The sequence below is a fragment of the Myodes glareolus genome, chromosome 1 (assembly GCF_982192425.1).
Source record: "Myodes glareolus chromosome 1, mMyoGla1.1, whole genome shotgun sequence".
In the NCBI taxonomy this organism is placed as follows: domain Eukaryota; kingdom Metazoa; phylum Chordata; class Mammalia; order Rodentia; family Cricetidae; genus Myodes; species Myodes glareolus.
Window position 1 is genome coordinate 28855705 of NC_142026.1, and position 20212 is coordinate 28875916.

The 20212-nt window shown below is 43.5% G+C and overlaps 1 protein-coding gene across 5 annotated transcripts in view; it reads left to right on the top strand.

Annotated features, from left to right (window-relative positions):
- Dis3l2 (DIS3 like 3'-5' exoribonuclease 2) overlaps nucleotides 1–20212 on the top strand; it is a 329266-nt gene that overhangs the window by 242083 nt on the left and 66971 nt on the right. For all 5 annotated transcript variants that reach the window (XM_085697205.2, XM_085697193.2, XM_085697207.2 and 2 more), the window contains 2 exons: nucleotides 9662–9769; nucleotides 18733–18966. In XM_085697205.2, the coding sequence (XP_085553331.2) occupies nucleotides 9662–9769; nucleotides 18733–18966 (342 nt within the window). The remainder of the gene's footprint in view (nucleotides 1–9661; nucleotides 9770–18732; nucleotides 18967–20212) is intronic.

Genomic DNA, 20212 nt, shown 5'->3' on the forward strand with positions numbered 1-20212 from the left:
AAAGAAGCCAAAGCTTTCATCTCAAATCTCCTCTTCTGAGTAGCCTTGTCACATCCTTCCAACAGTGGTCAGTTTTCAAACTATTGCTCCAAAGAAAGGCCTAAGAAATAGCTGGGTTTGTAGTTTAGATAATAACACATCCAATCTTTTGTGTTGTGTCCCCTCTCACACAATAGATACAGAGTGGAATGACAGTTCACTATGCACAATAGGCCTTAGAGAAACTTTTTCAATCCTTGTTCTAAATACGGGTACCAAACCTGTCCTGGTCTGTACTTTACAGGTAGCCCACAGAATCCCCAAGATGGGCCTGCTGTTAGATGTCCCTCACCGTAGCTATAAAAGGAAGAAATCATATCCCTTCTTGGGGCCAGGAGATGACTTGATAAGTAAAATATTTGCCATGCAAATGTAAGGACCTGAGTTTGAATCCTCAGCACTCACATAAAAGCAGGGTATGATATATGCATTTGTAATATTAGTACAAGTGGGGGCTGGGGGAGACAGATCCCCAGAACTCACTGCTCAGCAGGTCTAGCCAATCAGTGGTTTTTGGGTTCAGTGAAAGGTTCTATCTCAAAAAACAAGGTGGAGAGTGATAATGGAGGAGAATGCCCAGTTGGCCTCTGGTCTTTACACACTTGTGCGCGCACACACACACACACACACACACACAGAGAGAGAGAAAGAGAGAGAGAGAGAGAGGGAGGGAGGGAGGGAGGGAGAGAGAGAGAGAGAGAGAGAGAGAGAGAGAGAGAGAGAGAGAGAAGCAGAGGGAGAAAGGAAAGAAATACATCCATTCCCTCCTGTGTAGCTGGTACATTCCTACAAGTAACTAAGAGAATCCATCCCTTTAACAACTATTTTCCAAGCATCAGGTATCTATAGGCATTGTGGTAGGCCCTGAAGACAGCTGTACATAATAAAACATGCATAACTTGTCTCTATCTTCCACTGTAGGTCATAGATTCTTCTAGCCTTTTTGTTCTCTGATGGTGTGCTCCTATGCTCATTTGGGCTCATCTTATTTGGGGCTGTGTCTTGAAATTTACTTCCTGTCTGGCTCCAATGAACTCAGTAGCTTGAACCTTTCCTCCCCAATCCTGTGCTCTAGAACGTGACTTTTGGTATTTGATCATTGACTGTATCAAGGTAAAATATCTACCCCCACTTCTGCCAACCCACTCCAAGACATTCTGGGAGCTGGATATTATTTGCATGGCCCCAAGCACTGTCCAGAGACTAGCCAGGTGCCATATTTACTCTACTCTGTTAATTTCCAAACACTATCACCCAGGGAAGTGGTATAGCTTTCTAGTCTCTCTCTCTCTCTACTGCAAACTGCCTGTGTGCCTCCACTGTTGGAAGAAGGAACACCAGACTATGAATTATGCCTCACAAGCAGTGTGACCTCATATTGCAGCTGCTGCCTCTTCAGATCCCTGTTTATTTTAGGTAGAGGCTGCAAAGGACCAAGAAAGAGATCTTCCAGGGTCTATGTTTTCATGTAGCTTTGGGCTGAAGCATTTTTATACTATTTATTAAACAACCTTTCCTTTCTCTTAGTTCTTGTTGGCTTCTCTTGCTCCCTCCACAATTTAACAAATAAGACCTTGACAACATATACATTCCTGGCTCTTTGAACTTCTACTTCCTGATGCTCCCCAGAAAGATTTTGTGCTTTGGTGCTATGTTCTCTAGATGCTATTAAGGCAGGCCACAAAGGCATACACAGTGACAAACAAGAGAGACCCTGTGTCAAGCAAGTTGGAAGGTGAGGACCACCTTAAGGTTATCCCCGACCTCCACACATTCAGCATGCCATGTACCTGTCTGCACTCACACAGAGTGTACACACCTGTGTGTGCATTCACTTCTGGGGGAGTGACCTTTATTCAATTTTGTCTCTTTTTTGCTATCTATACTACACATCTTGAAGGGAAAAAACTCATTAAACTCCAAAGCCTCCTTCCTAACTTAAACCTCTGAGAATGCAGTTTTGATACTTGTACACTGGCTTCACTTAACCTCAAGCTGAAGGTGTCCCATGTGTACTTCCTGCCTGACAGTGATATTGGCCAAACCCAGCTTTTCCCTGGTCTAGACTTGCAAGAAGAAGATGAGCTTCCAGATCCCTTGTAACTATAAAACTTCTAGTGTTGTGATGGAAAGCTCAATCTTTGAAGTAATCTGTTGCACTTAAAAGCTGTGTCAAGTAAGTGTGAAAAACCCTCCATTTACAATAGTCTCCCGCTGCCTTTCGGTCAGATGAGTCGAGAACTTAGATGCCATTAGAGCCTCTTCCTCCAAGCAGGTGGTTTTCTCTTATCTTGCAACTGAATTCTCCTTTTATAACCAGAAATTATGTTTCAAAATTAGAAACAAAAGAATAAAATCGGATTAATAACTGTTTCACTTTCTGTTCCCTTTACTTTGGTTTCGTGACTGTCACAGTTTGAGAATCTCTTTGGGAGTGCTTATTGAGGCTCTGCTGCTGAACTCTGAAGGTGGAGAGCTGGTGGAAGAAGGGCTGTGAGCCTCCACTGCCCAGCCTGCCTCCAGCTTGGCAGGAGCTCAAGGCACCGACCCGCAACCTTGGACCGCAGGAGCTGTGCATTCTGACGCTTTTGAACCGCTGCTCTGACCTTTCTTCCTTCTCGGTTTTGTTTCTTAAAGGACTGTGTCCAGGAACTTTTCTGCTGTTTTCACTTTACTTTGCCTATAAAGGTCTTCTTAAAAACTGGATGAGCTGCCTTTTCCTGTGCATATTCTCTGCTCTCTCATTTGGCCAAATCATTTTTTCCCAACTCTGTTACTCCAGGGAAGGGGGCTGGGCATTCCGGTTGATTGCCCTTCTATAGGAAATGTGGCTCTGATTTCTTTTCATTAGGATGCTGACTTATAGGTGACTGATAGTCAGAGTTACAATCTAAGCTTGGTTTGGGGAATGATCCCAGAGAGTAGAACAATATACAGTGGAGCCAATCCTGGGTCCAGATCCTAGCTCACTAGCTTTAAATGAATTCTTCTTGTTGAGATTTGACTTACAGTATAACAATTCAGTGACTCTTGCTAACAAGGAAACATAATAAAGAGAAAGATAAATTTAAATAGTATTTGTTTAAATTTTAAAAATGCACCCTTTCTTTTTGACAAAGATGTTTCTGTTAGGATGGGGACAACTGTATATCTGTACTCAAACCTATTCTTTTCAGAGGCTGTGACATCTGCTCAGCTAATATGTTCTCTGGAAAAGAAATACAATTTAATTTTAAGTTTTAAGGTAATTAGAAAGAAATAAATATGTGAATTAAGTTTTAAAAGTAAAAGAAAACCTAAACAGTTGAAACTTAAACCTAAACTTTCTGTCTGCTGGCCCAGCCATGTATGTTATTTTAGGTGTGAAACAGCTCGAATGAAAGCTCACCCATAAATCTTGAGGATGTTTTATTGGTCGTGCTTTATAATAGAGATCAAAGATTGGTATTGGAACCCTGTCTTCATGTAGAATCCAAAGAGTTTTAAGATGTTCCTTTCTGACACCAGCAGATTGTTAGTGCTGCTGTTTTGTTAATGTCAAACTGGGTAGCAAAGAGTTGATCAAATTCTGGATCGTGGAAGTGTTGATATGAAAAAGGAAACCCTTTAAGCAGAGATGTTGGCTCTCAAACATATTGTGTATTTCCTTTAGGTTTCTTCAGTCTGTGAGCAGGGAGCTAGTTGAACATACCTTGGTGTGAAAATCTCCAAGCCTTCAGAAAAGGAGAAAATACCAACTTGTATGCTGCAGATCTGGGGTGCACTGAGGGTGTAAGGGGAGGGTGACCTGGGGAACTAGCTGGCAGCTTAGCTTAAGAAGACAGTGTGACTTCTCAGATAGTGGAAACCCCATTACTTGTGAGTGTCTGGCCTGGTGTCACTGCTCATCCTTCCTGTCCCCCCGCACCCAGATGATTGATTCTTCCCTCTGTGGCCCTTTCAACTGGTCACAGGGCTGTCCTGGCTCACCCACTGCTGAACTTGGCCAGCCTGCCTGCTGTGGCTTTAGCAGATGTTTCTGTTCTCTGAGGCTCATGTAAGATTTTATAGTCTTGTTGGTACCCCCACCCAGCAGTATTGGGCAGTGGTGTATTGACCTAAATGGCCAGTTCCCTCAGCTCTCCCAAGCCCTGGTCCAGAATCTTAGAAAGTCAGGGTCCTGTCATCGCTCCTTTTTTCCTACACCAGCCTTTAAGCTCTGTCAGGACATTCCCCAGCGCTCTCCCTTTTCTGCTGCCAGTTCTATCATTCTTCACCACGTAGCAGCGCTACTGCTGTGCCAGGTGTCAGGGATGCAAAGCTGAGAGAAATACTGGTCCTGCAGTCCTGGTTCTGGGCAGCATGTTTGCAGGCTGGAGAGATGGTTCAGCAGTTAAGAGTTCTTACTGCTGTCACAGAGGACCCAGATTTGGTTCCCAACACTTACCTGGCATCTTAAAACCACCTATATAGTTCCAGAGGCTCTAACCTTTCCTTGCCTCTGTGGTAGCGCACAGAAGCTCACACAGGCACACCCAACACACAGACACACACATATGAACAGTAAATAAATAAAAGCTTTAGAGCCAGTGTGGACTGGCTGAGCTATGAATTACAGGGATTGCCAAGAGGGGAAATTGGAGAGAGGCCTGAAGTGGCAAACTAAGAAGCATGGGTTATGCTGGGTTTCAAGAACAGTTGAGTGACCTTCCTTCTAAGGATAAACTCACTTGAGCACTCTGGATAAAAGGGAATTAAGCCTGAATCGGGGCTAGCATTTCAGTGCCAGGATCCTTTCCACATCACTGTCCCTTGAAGCTTTGAGTAATTGCCCCCAGAGGCAGACCCTTGTTCACATACTCTCCAACGGGTTTATCAGGGCTATAGGATCTAGCTGAGTGTCACCCCTAGTTCCAGAAATCCCTATCATACAGCAAGAAGGAGGGAGAGGAAAAGAGTAGGGAAGTGGAGAATCTATTTCTTCAGGTATTGCTACTGCCTACATCATGATAGATGCAGAGAGCTGATTCTCCGTAGTAGCTCTTTGTATATGTGACTTCCCATCAGTGACTGTAAGTACCCACCCTGCTCTTACTATGTTTTGTTTTTGCTCTTGTAGACTTGTAGACTTATGTATAGCTCAGGATCTTCCTGCCTCTGTCTCTATCACCATATCCAACTTATGGGTTAGTCTTTAGTGAAGGCTTCTTGGTCCAACCAAAAGTATCAGGGCCTCTCATTCATAAGAGACCCAAATCCAGTTGCTGAATCCAGCTCATCCAGCTCATTGATTCCTGGGAAAAGGAAAGGCAATAGACCCTATTATAGGTAGAATTCCTAAAACAGAGAATGTAGCAATTACTGGCAGATCACCTGCCTGAGTTCAGGTTATCACTAGATGAGATGTAGTAAGAAAGAAGATGAAGCACTTGCATCATAATCATCAAGTGGTCTAAGAGCACTTGCTGCATAGTCATCACCAAACTTCAGCGATAACCCAGTAGCCAGGTTACAAGACTGGTTTCCTTACAGAGCACCTGTAACTCAAGCTCCAGGGATCTGACACCTTCTTCTGGCCTCTGCTCATGCACAGATGAGATGCACACAGCCACAGACACCCAGCTACATTCACACACACACACACACACACACACACACACACACACACACACACACCACTACCACCACCGTCCATGCTAAACAAACAAATAAATAAATCTTAAAAGTAAAAAACATACACTGAAGAATGGATAAGAAAAATGTGGTACATTTACATGATGGAGTACTACAAAGCAGAAAAAATAATGACATCTTGAATTTTGCAGGAAAATGGATGGAGCTAGAAAACATTATTTTGAGTGAGGAAACCCAGATACAGAAAGACATCACATGTACTCACTCATAGGTGTTTTTTAAACATAAAGCAAAGAAAACCAGCCTACAAACCACAATCCCAGAGAACTTAGACAACAATGAGGACACTAAGAGAGACCTACATAGATCTAATCTACATGGGAAGTAGAAAAAGACAAGATCTTCTGAGTAAATTTGGAGCATGGGAACCTTGGGGGGGTGCAGGGGAGAGGGGAGAGGCAGGGAGGGGAGCAGAGAAAAATGTAGAGCTCAATAAAAAAATCAATAACAAAAAGTAAAGAACATGCAGAAATCTGGAGAAAATAAGGGTGTTGATGTTTGTTTCAGCAACAACACATATTAAAATTGGGATACAGAGATTAATATTGCCATTAAATAAGGCTTACATGTAAATTCGAAAAGTTTTTCATATTTTAAAAAATAAAAAACTTCAGAAGTAAACTTTGTTTTTCTGTTTTCCATTATTACCTTGAAATACCTGAAGCTATGTATGAGGCTTATTAAGTTCAATTTTATGTCTTGGGTTTTTGTTTGTTTGATAGTTGATTGGTTGATTTGGTTTGATTTTTATTGTTATTTGGTTGGTTGGTTGGTTAGTTTTGAGACAAGATATCATGTAGCCCAGGCTGACTTTAAACTCTCCAAGCTGAGAATGCCCTTGAACCCCTGATCTTGCCTCTACCTCCCAAGGCTAGGATTAAAGGTACATGCCGAATTTTGAAACCTGGAAGTCCCAGCAGCCTAGGACCATCTCTAGTGAGGTACCCTCTTTGTACCACCTCAAGGCAGGTATATTGTATTGGCAGGCGCTATGGAAAAAAAAAAAAAAAAGATCATATGGTCGGATGGGAACCTAGAATGAAAGGAGAAGCCAGAACCATAAACCATTTTGAGAAACTTCAAGTGAAGAGACGAAGAGTGTGACTAGGGGAAGGAATAGAGTCTGGAGTTAAGGGCAACTCTACCCTTGGAGAACCAAACCAGCTGAGCAGGGAGTTCACTAGCAAGAGCTACAAGCAGTTAGACCAGGCTTACGACAAGGGACACAGCATTCCTGAAAAGTTAATGAAATTGGCTCAAAAGGATAGTTGATGGAAAATACTAGAAAGGGCCTCAGTCTATCTTCCCTATGTAGAAGAGTTGGGTTTTTCTATTGAGAAAGAATAAGGTAGTGGGGTAAATTGAGGTGAGCCATAATGAGTGTGAAACCTCCGCACAGCTCAGCACATTTCCTGTCACCATCAGTGTTCAGACAATAGAGTCCCCAGAACAAAGAAGGCAGACTCTGAGACTGATGTATGATTTTCAGTTGGGACAATGGGATTCGGGTAGCTGGGAACTGTGGTGGAGGTCCATGCTAAATAGGGAGTGTGATGAATGCGGACCTGGAGAGAAATATCAGGGCCCAGAGAGCATAGGCACTAGCCCTGTGCTATTGACAGCAGGAGTTTCTCTATAAAGAAATCTTTCCTGGTTATCCTTGGTGTTCTGCACATCACTCTGACCCATAGTTTCTCCTGATGCTGGGACAGACCTCATTATAGCCCACATGCTGCATAGAATCAGGGTACTACTCTCCCTTCTCACCTGCCTGGGCACACATATGAGAAAGTGGCTTTTAAGAGAGGCCCCACCTCAACAGCCCTCTTTCACAAGGAAGCCTGCTCCACTCTGGGTTGAGCAGAAATGCATGCACAGTGACCCCTGGAGGACCAGTGGATTTATGAGAGGCTGTGATATGCCAAACCACAAATGTGATCATAACCTCTTAATTTCTTCTCCTTTGAAAGACACAGGCCTAACCACTATTTACAAAACTGGATGAACATGGACTGTTTGCTCTGAATTCCATTCGATTTCTTCCTCAAGATCTAGTAGAAAGTTTATTAAAAGAACTGTCCCCTAAAAAAATAAATGCAATTATGCTACCACCGATTCTTCATGAAACTTGAGTTCTTTGGCATCTAACTAGTAGGAGGAGCAAAGCAGTTTTGATAACCTGGGCAGACACAGGGTGTGCTGGTAGTGTTTTGTTTTGTTTTGTTTTAGCAGAGGGTAGCCAAAATTCTTCCCTTTCTACTGAAAGTACAAGTTAAGTAAAGACGCTGCTATAGAATTCTGCCGGCAAGGATTTCATGAAGTGGGGTGTGTGTGTGTGTGTGTGTGTGTGTGTGTGTGTGTGTGTGTTACAGCAAACAGAGAAAAAACTCTCAGGTTATTCATTTTCTAACAGGAGTCAGTCATCTGCATACTAATAATGCATATTATGTTGAGGGTACTAGATAGAAGGACAGAGCCAGACATCTCTATGTTCTTAGAGTTTCCATAGCATGGAGCACCTAACAAGGCATCAGGTTGTAGTGTGGTCAGGGCCATAGAAGTGGTGTGGAAGAGCAGGGAGGGTGGAGTAAGTAGCTTATTCTTTGGGTCTGCCCCACAGCCTCTGAAAGAGCAGGGGAAGTTACAAAACAGTACATTCTCTGCCTAGGGGAGTCTGGATAGGCCAGAAAATGGCAAGGAGCAGAATCTGGAAGGATATGTCAAAGTTTGCCTGAAGCAAAGTGTCCAGAAAGGTGTTCCAGAAAATGGGAACACCATGTGCACAAACTGGAGCAGAGCGCAGGCAAGGCAGGTGAAGGGCTTGCCGTGGGAAGGCCCACGAACTAGAACCATGTGTGTTAGAGGGGAGTACCTGGGCGCAAGGCTAAATAAGGAAGACTGAGCGAAGGGTCACAGGGACTTGGATACCTTGAGCTAACTTTTATTGAGCATTTCAGAGCTATTTCACTTTGAAGAAAACCTAGGTTCAGAATTGTCCTAGCTGACTGCATCATCCTGAAGTGCTGGGCCTAGCGTCTGACTTTGAGGTCTCTGTGTCAAAGCCTCCTTTACTCGCTCACACTTGCTGCCACTGCACTGCTTCAGCTGTTTGATGGTCTAAGACCTCGAGCCCCACCCAGCTCTTCATTTTATACAGAAAATTTTAGCCTCATACTTGTTTATAAAAATAGATAAGGCTTAGTATGTGTAATAAGCATAAATTTATATTTAAATATATAATAGAAGATCAATTAATAGAAAGCAAAGCTTTTTAAAAAGTAAGCTCTTCTTTTGAAATGTTTTTAGACGTACAGAAAAATTGCAAAGACAGAGAGCCTCCATTACCTGCATCATCTATTGCATATTCTCTCAACCAGAGCTAAGAGACTGCCTTTGGGACACTGCTGTTAACTCTACTTCATCCTTTGTTTGGATTTCAACTATTTTTCCATTAGTGTTTTCTGATTCAGGGTCTGGTCTAGGCCCATGATACAATTTTTTTGTTGTTTTGTTTTGACAAACACTAAAGCATTGATGTCCGGAGCTGTGTTATATTACATTATCAGATACTGTCTTGGAACTTAAAGTATGATATTTTTTGAACAAATATTGTTTAATTAAAAAGAGAGGGAGAGAAAGAGACCTTGAGCTCTGGACTAATCATTGAAGTAAGCATGCTGGTTAAGCATCACAGACTCAAGTGACTTAAGCAACACACCTTTAGTTTTTCACAGTTTTGGAAGCTTGAAGTCCCAGTTCCAGGTGCTAGTTGATGTGATTTCTGGTAAGACAGTGTGCTCTTTCTGAAGAGGCTTCTAGAAGTGAACCTCCATCACCTTCAGCCCACTCTGGAAGCTCAAGCTGGTCACCAAAACTCAGCCTCTATACTGCCTGAGACAGATTCCTTTAGGTTGAACAAGGATGCTCAGAAACTCTCCTCTGTTCACAGGTAGTTCCAATGCTTCCCAGACTTCTATGTGAAGAACTGTGCAGCCTCAACCCCATGACTGACAAGCTGACCTTCTCTGTGATCTGGAAACTGACCCCTGAAGGCAAGGTAACAAATTGTACTTTGTCATTCATTCTCCACTTAACACTGTTCCATCCTGTGTGTCATGGTAAGCATCCACTGTGTGCCTGCACTAGACCGAAGTTTCATAATGGGTGGATGCAGAAGGTCTGGGGTAGCTGCTGTAGGGAAGATGTCTTAGGGCTCTAGCCTCAGAAGAGTCAGTCCTACCTAGCAGGCAAGACTGACCCTACCCTACTGCCAGTATTTAGCAGCTAACGGAGAGCACTAATTGTGGAGGTGGGAGCTTAGGGTAGGAGATGGATCCAGTGAGGCTGGATGTACGTCTGGAAAGCAGGATAGGAAGCTAGGCTACAAAGGAATTGTGGGAGTCTGTTCTACTAATGTCCTGGGAAGATGGCAATAAAGGCTGCAATATCCTGTGAGATGGCTGGAAATATGAAGACTAATAAAGATTAGTAGAGTACCATTTCAATCCTACATGAGGTAAGGAAAACACAGATAAGAAGGCTGTCAGCAAGCACTCCCTATACACAATGAGGAAAGAAGATGGGTTAAAATTTCACCAGTTCCCTCCTCAAAGTGAGCAACTGTAAACATCACAGCAGGGTCATGTTTGAGAACTTAGGGCTTACTCAGCACAGGCTTCTGCAAAGCTGGTGGCAAATACCATGAAAGATCATGAGAAATGTATATGTTATAATAATAAATGGAAGTGCAAAAAGATACTTAATTATAAAGAGGTCCCAAATAAAGATGGAAGATTAAATAACCATACTGATTTTCATTCCATCCCAAAACCTCACTAAAACAACAGTAGAGAGATTATTTTAAAAAAAAAAGAAGAAAGAAAGAAAGAAAGAAAGAAAGAAAGAAAGAAAGAAAGAAAGAAAAAAGAAAAAAAGACAAACCCACAAGGACAAAGAGAATGGGAGAGGAGACAACAGCAACAAAATCTTGGAACCAGGAGAGCAGATGGATGAGTGGTAACTGACTTAGCAGTCCTGAGAAAGTCTAATTCTGAGCCAGGACAGAGGAAGCCAAGAAACAAAAAATCAGAGGTTGACAGAACCAGATAACTCTGGGAGGTGGGGGAGGGGTGGAGAAGTGAATCTGACATCAGTATTGGTGGAAAGTTCATTAAAAAGATTGATTCTCCTAGTCTTAACAGAAGACCCAGAGATTTTTTTTTTCTATAGCTAATGCAAATTAAGGTGTGCCTGCTTCAGACACACTCTTGATAGTACAGTTCTTCAGGGGCATTTGGGTAAGTCTTGGCATCCAAATGCAAAGACTCTCAACTGCAGAGTTCTAGGAGCCAGGCCTATACCCTGTGAGTCAGGAGGTGGGACCATCTTTCTCTGAGGAATCTGAGTAATAAAGAATAAACACTCAGCATCCTTAAGGATCAGCACTGTCCGGTACGGTAAAGCTTAGATGCAGTAAACTTGGCATATGCAATAAGAGCCTTTTGGAATTCTCTCTCTCTCTCTCTCTCTCTCTCTCTCTCTCTCTCTCTCTCTTTCTCTCTCTCTTTCTCTCTCTCTCTCCCTCCCTCCCTCCCTCCCTCCCTCCCTCCCTCCCTCCCTCCCTCCCTGTCCCTCTCTTCCCTTTTCTCCTTCTCCCCTGCCTCCTCTCTCCTTTTCCCCCCAGACAGGGTTTCACTATGTAACCATGGATAGTCTAGAACTTGCTATGTCGACCATGCTGGCTTGGAACTCATAAGATCACAGAAATCCACCTGCCTCAGCCCTACACCTGCCCCGTCACCATGTGCAGCTCAGGTAGTTCACCTTCATGCATGAAGAGAAAACCAAGTGGAAAGGATCTTTCCTAAAATAAGTCAGCAAAGCACACTTATAAGGAGAAGAAGCTATTTATGCTACAGTAGCTAACTTTAAAGGACTGGTTTTTTGGGGGGGAGGGACTTTTAGAAATATAAAGCAGGATAGAAGAAATGAAAGAGAGTCATGATTCTAGTTTGAAATGAAGTTGAATATTCCAGAACAAGCAAAGCAAAGCAAATTAGAGACACCTAGGCAACCTGAGATACCCAGAATCTGATCTTTGACAGTTCTAGAAACTAGAACAGAGGAAACAGGAAGAAATGCTGAAGAAAACCATCCATTCCTAGAGAATGTGACTTTTCAGGTGCAAAAAGCTCATCACAACCCCAGTGGTGGAGGCATGTCATCTCTAACATATAAATCATCATAGAGCTTCAGGATCTAGAAGACAAGGAAAAGACCCAGGAAGCTTCTATAAAGCTTATAGAAACCTTATAAAGGGCCAAGAGAAAGCCACACACAATAGATCAGAAGGCAGAGCAAGTTCAGACTCTTTTATAACAACCTTAGAAGCTTTGTGATACTGCAGAGAGAGCTTGTTTCTGTCTAGAAGGCTAGGATCCCTATAAAATGTACTCAGCTAAGCTGTCAGTAAACTGAAAGTCAAAAATCATATCTTCAGAGCCTGGAGAGATGGCACAGCAATAAGGGCACTGTCTGCTCTTCTAGAGGACTGGGTTTCAATTCCCAGCACCCACATGGCAGCTCACAACTGTATGTAACTCCAGCTCCAGGGGACCCAACAAACCTTACACAGACATACACAAAAGAAAAACACCAATGCACATACAGATAGATAGATAGATAGATAGATAGATAGATAGATAGATAGATAGATAGATAGATAACAAAAGCATATCTTCAGGCATGTGAAGTCTCAGAAACAAAGCAGCACTTATAAGGCCCCTTTTCAGAAAGTCTTCTTGGATCTGTAATCATAGAAGCTGAGGCGGGAAGCTTGTGAGTTAAAGGCCTGATGGAGTTACTCAGAGAAAATGTCTCAAAAATGAGTGAGAAGAGAGGGGAAATAAAAGGGAAAAAAAGGAGGAGGAGGGGAAGAGGAAGAAGAGAAGAGGAGAAGGAGAAGAAGGAGGAGGAGGAGGAGGAAAAGAAGAAGCAGCAGCAGCTGGGAAGATGGCTTTATGGTTAAAAGTACTTGCCATTGCAAATGTGAGGGCTTGAGTTCAAATTCCCAGAAACCATGGAAATCCAGGCCTAGTTGTGAATATCTGTTGTCCCAGTGCTCCTACTTTGAGATGTGGAGCAGAACAAAGAGAATCCCTGGAAGCTCTGGGCCCATTGCCTCAATCTATACTAGAAATTGGGAACTGACTTTTGAGGTTGTCCTCTGGCATCTGTATATGCACCATAACAGGAGTGGCCACATACACACAAATGTACAAAATGCACACACATACAAGTACACACTATGTGAGATCATAAGTTCATGTCCATTCTTAAAAGACACCGCAGAAAGCTTGCTGTCTCTCCTCTGACATGTGGAAGACACTTTGTGGAAGCAGCTGCTATGCTGGAGTCATGAAGACAGCCTTCACCAGGCACTGGACTGACTGGCACTTGATCTGGAACTTCTAGCCTTCAGAACTATGGGAAATAAATTTCTATGGCTTAAACCACTTGGTTTGTATTTTGTTATAGCAGCCTGAACAGACTAACACAATATCAGATGAACTTTGTTAATGAGGTTATATAAAAATCCACTGAGAATAGACCTTTTACCCAGGCATGACTTTTTAATGTATAGTGGCCATTTAGAAAGTACTGAGTTAATATGCTGATCTCTAACTGTGAGCACTTTTCATTATATAGTATTTTTAAAACTACATTTTAAACTACATTAAACTATATTTAATGGCATTGTTTTTCTTATTAGTCAAATATTTTCAGTATTAGAAAGCCCACAAGCTCATATATTAGATGCAAGGTTACAAAAATTCTAATTTTATGAAAATTCAACTTGTGTCATCAATGATAAGCAATGTCAGTTGTTTCCTTGAAGTACCAGTACCTCAGTCTAAATAGCCGTGGTTTCCGTGTCAGCTGTTCTTCATATGAAAATGATATGTTTGTGAGAATGTTGCCAGTTTAGCCTACAGATAGCTATATGCATGTTTTTCCTCCAACGGTCATCCTCCTCCCTCATGAAGTTTAAGTGACAAAGACAAGTACTTGGGGTTGAGACATAGAAAAGTAATGACTTTTACTTGCCCAGTGAGAACATTCTAAATTGATTAGCTCTTTTATCACTGCCAGTGTTTGGTAGGGGAAGCAGTGTGACTGCTGTGTCCCACACAGGTGAAATAGTTCACCTGCCAAGGCTTCTAGACCATTGCTGTAAATGGCAGTATGCAGTCAGTTTGTGTAATATCCTGGATTACGACTGAAAATAGTTTGGACCACATAAACCCTGAATGGGACTCAGAGGCCCACAGGAGTCCATGAACCGTATTTTGAAAATGAAGACTACTGTTTGATCAAGCAAACTAAAATAAAACAGATATGAATCTGATGAAAGAGAAAGCAATACAGTAAAAACTTTGTGTTTTAATAGTTCTGAGACAGCTGAAAGCAACTGTTGTATTTTTCTCATGGTCTATAGCAAGCACATGGAACAAGGTTCAAACGGTGCCATGTAGTTTAGGGCTTCTGCTAGAAGCAGTGCTGGGTGTTGTGTTTCATGCCCAGACACCCTACTAGATACCTTTCCTGAGCATCTCCAGAGGTGCAGGAGCTTCTCAGACTGGTTCTGAGGATCAGAGAGGATTTCCAGAATCTCTACCCTTTGTCATTACCAGGGACAGAGCCTAACTGTTTTATTTCAGACATGTAGTGACACCTCTGTTGCAAGCGGGGGAGGGGGATGAAAGGAACTGCCCTCTTCCATAGCCCTCATGTCCCAGTTTCCTGCTGAAAGCACCAGCCAACTAGATGGCTTACCTAAGGTCACTTCAGAGGGACAACAGAATTTGGTTGTGAACAATGATTTTAATGTGAATCTTGGGGATGAAAATCAGAATTTAAAATGAAACATTTCCAAGAAACAGAATAAGACATTTGTTTTAGAAAACAACAGAACAGGTGTCGGTGCTGAATATCTTTACAAGGACAAGGAGCTCCAGGAGCTGGCTTCCATGTGACCTGTTCAAAGAAAGGCTGAGGTGCTAGATTCACCTGGCAGAAGGTGTCTGTATTTCCTGGGTCAGGATTTCTTCCCCTGCTTCCCACATTCTCCTTCCTGGCTTTCCTTGCTTCCTCCTTCCTCTCCTCTAGCTTCCTTCCTGTGCAGTGACAAGGCCCAGAGATTAGTATTTAAAGACTCCTCCTTGCCAGTCCTCAGAAGAAAACACTGTGAAGGTTCCACCTGCTCAAGTGCCTTCACCCCCGTCATAGGAACAAATTCCTGTCTCCTGGCCACACCAGAGCAGCTAGTTTCATTTCCCTCTAGCACAGTGGATCTCAGCCTTCCTAATGCTGGACCGTTTCATACAGTTTCTCATGTTGTGACCCCCAGCGATAAAATTATTTCATTACTGCAATGTTGCTAATGTTGTAAATTTTGATATAAATACCTGACATGCAGGATATCAACTCAAAGGGATTGAGACCCATAGGTCGAGAACAGCTGCTCTAGTATGTGTGTGTGGCAAAGACTTGGTTTCCTTTGCTTCCTTGTCTTTAAAAGTTCACACAACTGCCAACAGATCAAGGTGGCAAAGGACCTAATGATCTCTCTGGGGACTGGAGGATAAACCAGAAGAGTGTTGAGACTATGTAATTAACTCCAGTTTCTTTTCTATGCAAATTCTAACCTGTAAACAAACTGACTTAGAACCCAGAAAGGTCTGCAGACTTGGAACTGGCTATGCTGGCAGGCTTCTGGGGCACAGACCTCCACAGGCTCTGTCCTGTCCCTACCCCACTTGCTTCACACAGCAAGAGCAAGCCTGTGGAGTAAATGGAGCTGCTGCTGCTGGGGTGGCAGCCTTGGTACAATTTCATTCTACACTGCTGTCTTTCCCCTGTTATAAGAAGAAATCTGAGTCCCCTTCAGTTACCACTGGCCTCAACTGATGGAGGGCCTAGTGAAGGAGCCCCCGCCACCCCTGCTCACCCTGAAACCACCCCACACTTTTGACCTTCCTATAGAGAACCAGCCTTCCTTCTAGCCAGCACTCCCTGCCCTTTGCTGTCTCGCAGCCTGCCCAGGTCTTTTCCAGATACTTTCCTCTTGGCACGTTTGGCTTGCGCTTTGACCACACTGACCAGGATGGCCTGGCCAAGGCTATAAGAAGCAGTGGCAGTCAGCTCTACCTGCCCCACGCACCACCACTCCAGGCAACCTGCTTGGTTCCAATCAAGAAAGTGTTTCTGCCATCACAGGCCCTTTGAACTAAATGTTTTCTCTGTGGAAACCCAGAGATGTAGAAGTCATTTCACATCTAGTTATTTACAATTTTAAATTAGCTTCATTAATAGTTTTTAAACCAAAGACATCTTAATGAGGTGCTGATACTTTTTAGAGAATAATTTTTTAAAAACATTTGCATGAAATAAGACAGGTTGTCTGAAGATTTCTCTATATGTTATGACCTTCAGCTAAAAATAAACATGTGTGTGTGTTCGTCAACTAGATTTTTAATTTTGAATCTTTAGGTATGGACCTAAGAGTTTGTGTGATTCTTGAGAATTTCCCATCTTTTTGCCCAGCTGTAAAATTAACTGTAGAATGCCCCTTCCCCCAGACATGTCAAAGTGATGCTCAAAGGCAGTGGGCCTGAGATGGGGGGCAACAGCACTGTGCTGTTTTAGGTCTTATAAGTATTGGATGTAGGCATTGGAGCAGGGTACCTCCTTAGACAATGTGTTTCCCAGACACATGCCTCCAGTCTGTAGTGGCAGGGTGTTTAACCTGATGTTCTGAACAGTGGCACCCCATGGTGTATGCTAGATGACGAAGGGAGTGGCCTGAATCCTGTGTTATGCAAAGGAGACAGGACACAAGCTCCTCTAGGGTTTTGTCCAAGTGTTTCCTGCTCCCCCCCCACACACACACACCATTTCCATGAAAAGCTCTTTGTCCTCTGCCGCTGGCCCTGGTTATGGGCTGGGTGTTGATGTGAGTACAGTTTTCAAACTGGAAATGAATGAGGTGTTCCATCAAGAGAGGCCTGCCTTCTGTCCTATGTGGCTGACTGCTCCCAGGTTTCCTCCATGTGGGTCTTTGCTGCTTTCTCTGTGGGCAGCTACCCCTGGGTGGCATCCGTCTATTGGCTTTCCCAGAGGTACTTTCAAGACTGCTTTTCCTAGGATAAGAACTATTTTAGTACATGTCAGCTGTGCCTCCTACAAGTCCTGAGCCATGGTAAAGCCAGGCAGCCTTGCTGAGTAAGGAAGGAAGTCCACAAAGGCTCCCCTTTGTGTGTTTGTGAAGAAGGCTGGTGCAGAAGTTCAGAGATACAGGAATGAAATAGAGAAGGGAAGTTAGGAAAAGGCGCAATGGGAACCAGCACTGAGAGGTTGAAGTTTGGTAGTATCCATGTGGGTGGTGGAAAAAGGATATCTGTCCTTGCCAAGAAGGAAACAAAGGGGCAGAAGTGCACAGTCAAGGACAGGTGCATCTAATAATATAGTGAACTGCTAGTGGGCATGTGCACAACCTTTGGTGAGGAATAGTAGGCATACACAGTTTAAGAACTCATTAGGGTTACACATGGCTGCTAGTCAGGGCTCAACAACCAGAGGGTACCAAACAAACAATAGATGTGTAGAGCCAGGACACATGGGCTTACAGAAAGAAGGGCATCTAAGAGCTTTGTACAGCTTGCTGCAGAATTTTGTGCATCAATATTTAGAGTACTCAGAGCATTTGTTAGATTTTAAAGCAGTGCTTATTCTTCCAGCTTATGTGAAAACAGATATCCCTTTCATTGTGTGGTACTTACCTTCATTTGAGTATCACGTACCAGGGAAGAGAATACAGGCTGCAGGAGGCCATATATCAAGACCTAGTGTGGGAAGGAGTCCGTGAACTAGCTCACTGGGAAGTATGAAAAAGGTCGCACAGGTATAAGCTGCCACCATCTGTCAGCAGACTAGAAACAGGCTGCCTAACAAACATGTACACATGGCCAGGGTTGAGGGAGGGTGGGAGACTAATTTTGGAAGGAAATGAAGAAAAGGAAAGAAACTATATCCTCCAGGGGAAACTTCGAGACTACAAGAATGAAGAGGTCACAGCCCTGCTCCTTTAGAGGAGGCTGGGGTTCCATTCGGGACATATGGGTATGCTCAGGGTATGCTGAAGCCTGGGTGGCCTGGATGGATTCTTATAGAGGCCTTAGTTGCATCTGCCTGCAGACTGTTTGCCAGCCCCTAGGACCAGCTCTGTAGCTGTCCTTGCCTATAGCATGCAGGTTTCATGATTGCCAGACATGAGGCCTACTTGCCATAGTAGAACTCAAAGAGTCCCTTGTAGTTTACAATAGAGCTAGTTCTGGAATAATCTGAAAGTATAGTTTTCGAAAATTTGAAGAAAAATTAAAAAATTAAAGTCTAATATTCTAGACTCCTTATTAAGATCTTTGCTCTGGGTGAATAAAAATGTGAACAGGAGCTGCTCTTCTCCAGCTGCCTGTGTTGTCATTTTTAAAAAGCTGCTGCTCTTCCGTTTGGGGAGGGTGAGTGATCACAAGGTTCACTGCATCTATCCAGAATAAAAGCTGTGCTTTGTAGAGATTCATTGTGTGGACAGCTCTTGGGCTCTTGTCTTTTCCTTGCTTTCTCTAAGCCATCAGCCAGCCCTCAGAGCCCCATCTGTCACATCTTAGGCTTCCCATCTTCTCTTCCCTGCTTGTGACATTGATGACCTGTCATCTAAACTAATAGAAACTCTTCCCATGTGCCCTTCAGTGCAAGTCTCCCATGTGGCCTTATTTTGTGCCTGGAGAAGTACATAGACCTCAGCTGTCTGTTGAATTCTGCCAGGTCGTGGTAGTCTAAACTGCCTGAGGGCAGCAGCTTCTGTGTCTGGTTCATTCCTATGACACCAGTCAGAGCACACAGTCAGCGCTCCATTGAGTATGTGTGTATGAATGGTTTTGCACAGTCAATCTGTCTTTGCAGATCCTTGAGGAGTGGTTTGGCCGCACTGTCATCCGTTCCTGCACCAAACTGAGCTACGACCATGCCCAGAGCATGATTGAAAATCCGACCGAGAAGATCCCTGAGGAAGAGCTGCCTCCCATTTCTCCAGAACACAGCCCTGAGGAGGTACACCAGGCAGTCCTGAACCTGCACAGCATTGCCAAGCAACTTCGCCAGCAGCGCTTTGTGGATGGTGCACTCCGTTTAGATCAGGTCAGTGAATCTTTTTGTTCAGTGCAATCTTGAGTTTGGCTTCTGCCCAACACCCAAGGGTGAGATGCTGCCTGATAGTCTCTTTCTCCTAGCCACTCTACCACACCATGGTAACATGAGTCCTGGAAGGATAGTATCTGTGTAGGTAGCTCTCTGCTCCCAGAGGTAGCTCTTACCTGGAAAGCCTGTGTCCAGGATTGAATTCTCACTTGTTAGATGACATTGCTGTGACAGGTGCCTGGGAAAAACAAGGGAGGAAGGACTCATTTTTGGCTCATGGTTTCAGAGGAACTTGGAAGTTGGCTCTGTTGTTTCTGGCCCACAGTGAGAGAGAATGACATGTGAGAAGCATGTGGCCCAGTGCAGCCGCTTGTCCCATGGCAGCCAATAAGCAGAGAGAGAGAGACAAACATGTAAAGGGGCACACTTTCCAGGGCACACCCCAGTGATATCAATGAATCTAAGAGCTAGTTCTTTGAGACAATAAACAAGATTGACAGACCCTTGGTCCAAATAGCCAAAAGAAATAAAGAGGATCCAAATTAACAAAATCAGAAATGAATAGGGAAACATTACAACAGACACCAAAGAAATTCATAGTTTCATAAGGAAATACTTTAAAAACCTGTACTCCATTAAGATGGAAAATCTAAAAGAAATGGATGAGTTTCTGGATTCAGCCAAACCACCAAAATTAAACCAAAAAGAAGTCAACAACCTAAACAGACCCATAACAAATGAGGAGATTGAAATAGTAATAAAAAGTCTTCCAGCTAAAAAGAAAAGTTCAGGGCCAGATAAATTCACAGCAAAATTTTACCAGACTTTCAAAGAAGTTCTTCAGCCAGTCCTACTTAAATTATTAAAAAAGAAGAAGAAGGAGAAGAAGGAGTACTCCCAAGTTTCCTCTATGAAGCCTGTGGTCTCCTTATGTCACCAGTTGTGTGTCCCCTTACAGAGGCTTCTTACTCTACTCCCTGCTTTGTTCTTGGTGCTCTTGAGGGTGGAGACCACCTTCCTGTCATCTTCATCAACAGTCCCTCCCTGATTCTAAGGGTCTAGGTTGCCACTAATGATGCCAGAATCAGTGTCTCTAGCTTTGACCTCCCTCCCTAGCTGTCTAACCTTGCCACCTGCCTTTATACCTGCCTGAATACCCCTCCACATCTCACCAGTGCTCACTTACCCTTCCTTCTGCATACAGTGGTGCTTGATGCCCACAACATGGTGCACAGGCTTCCTGGTG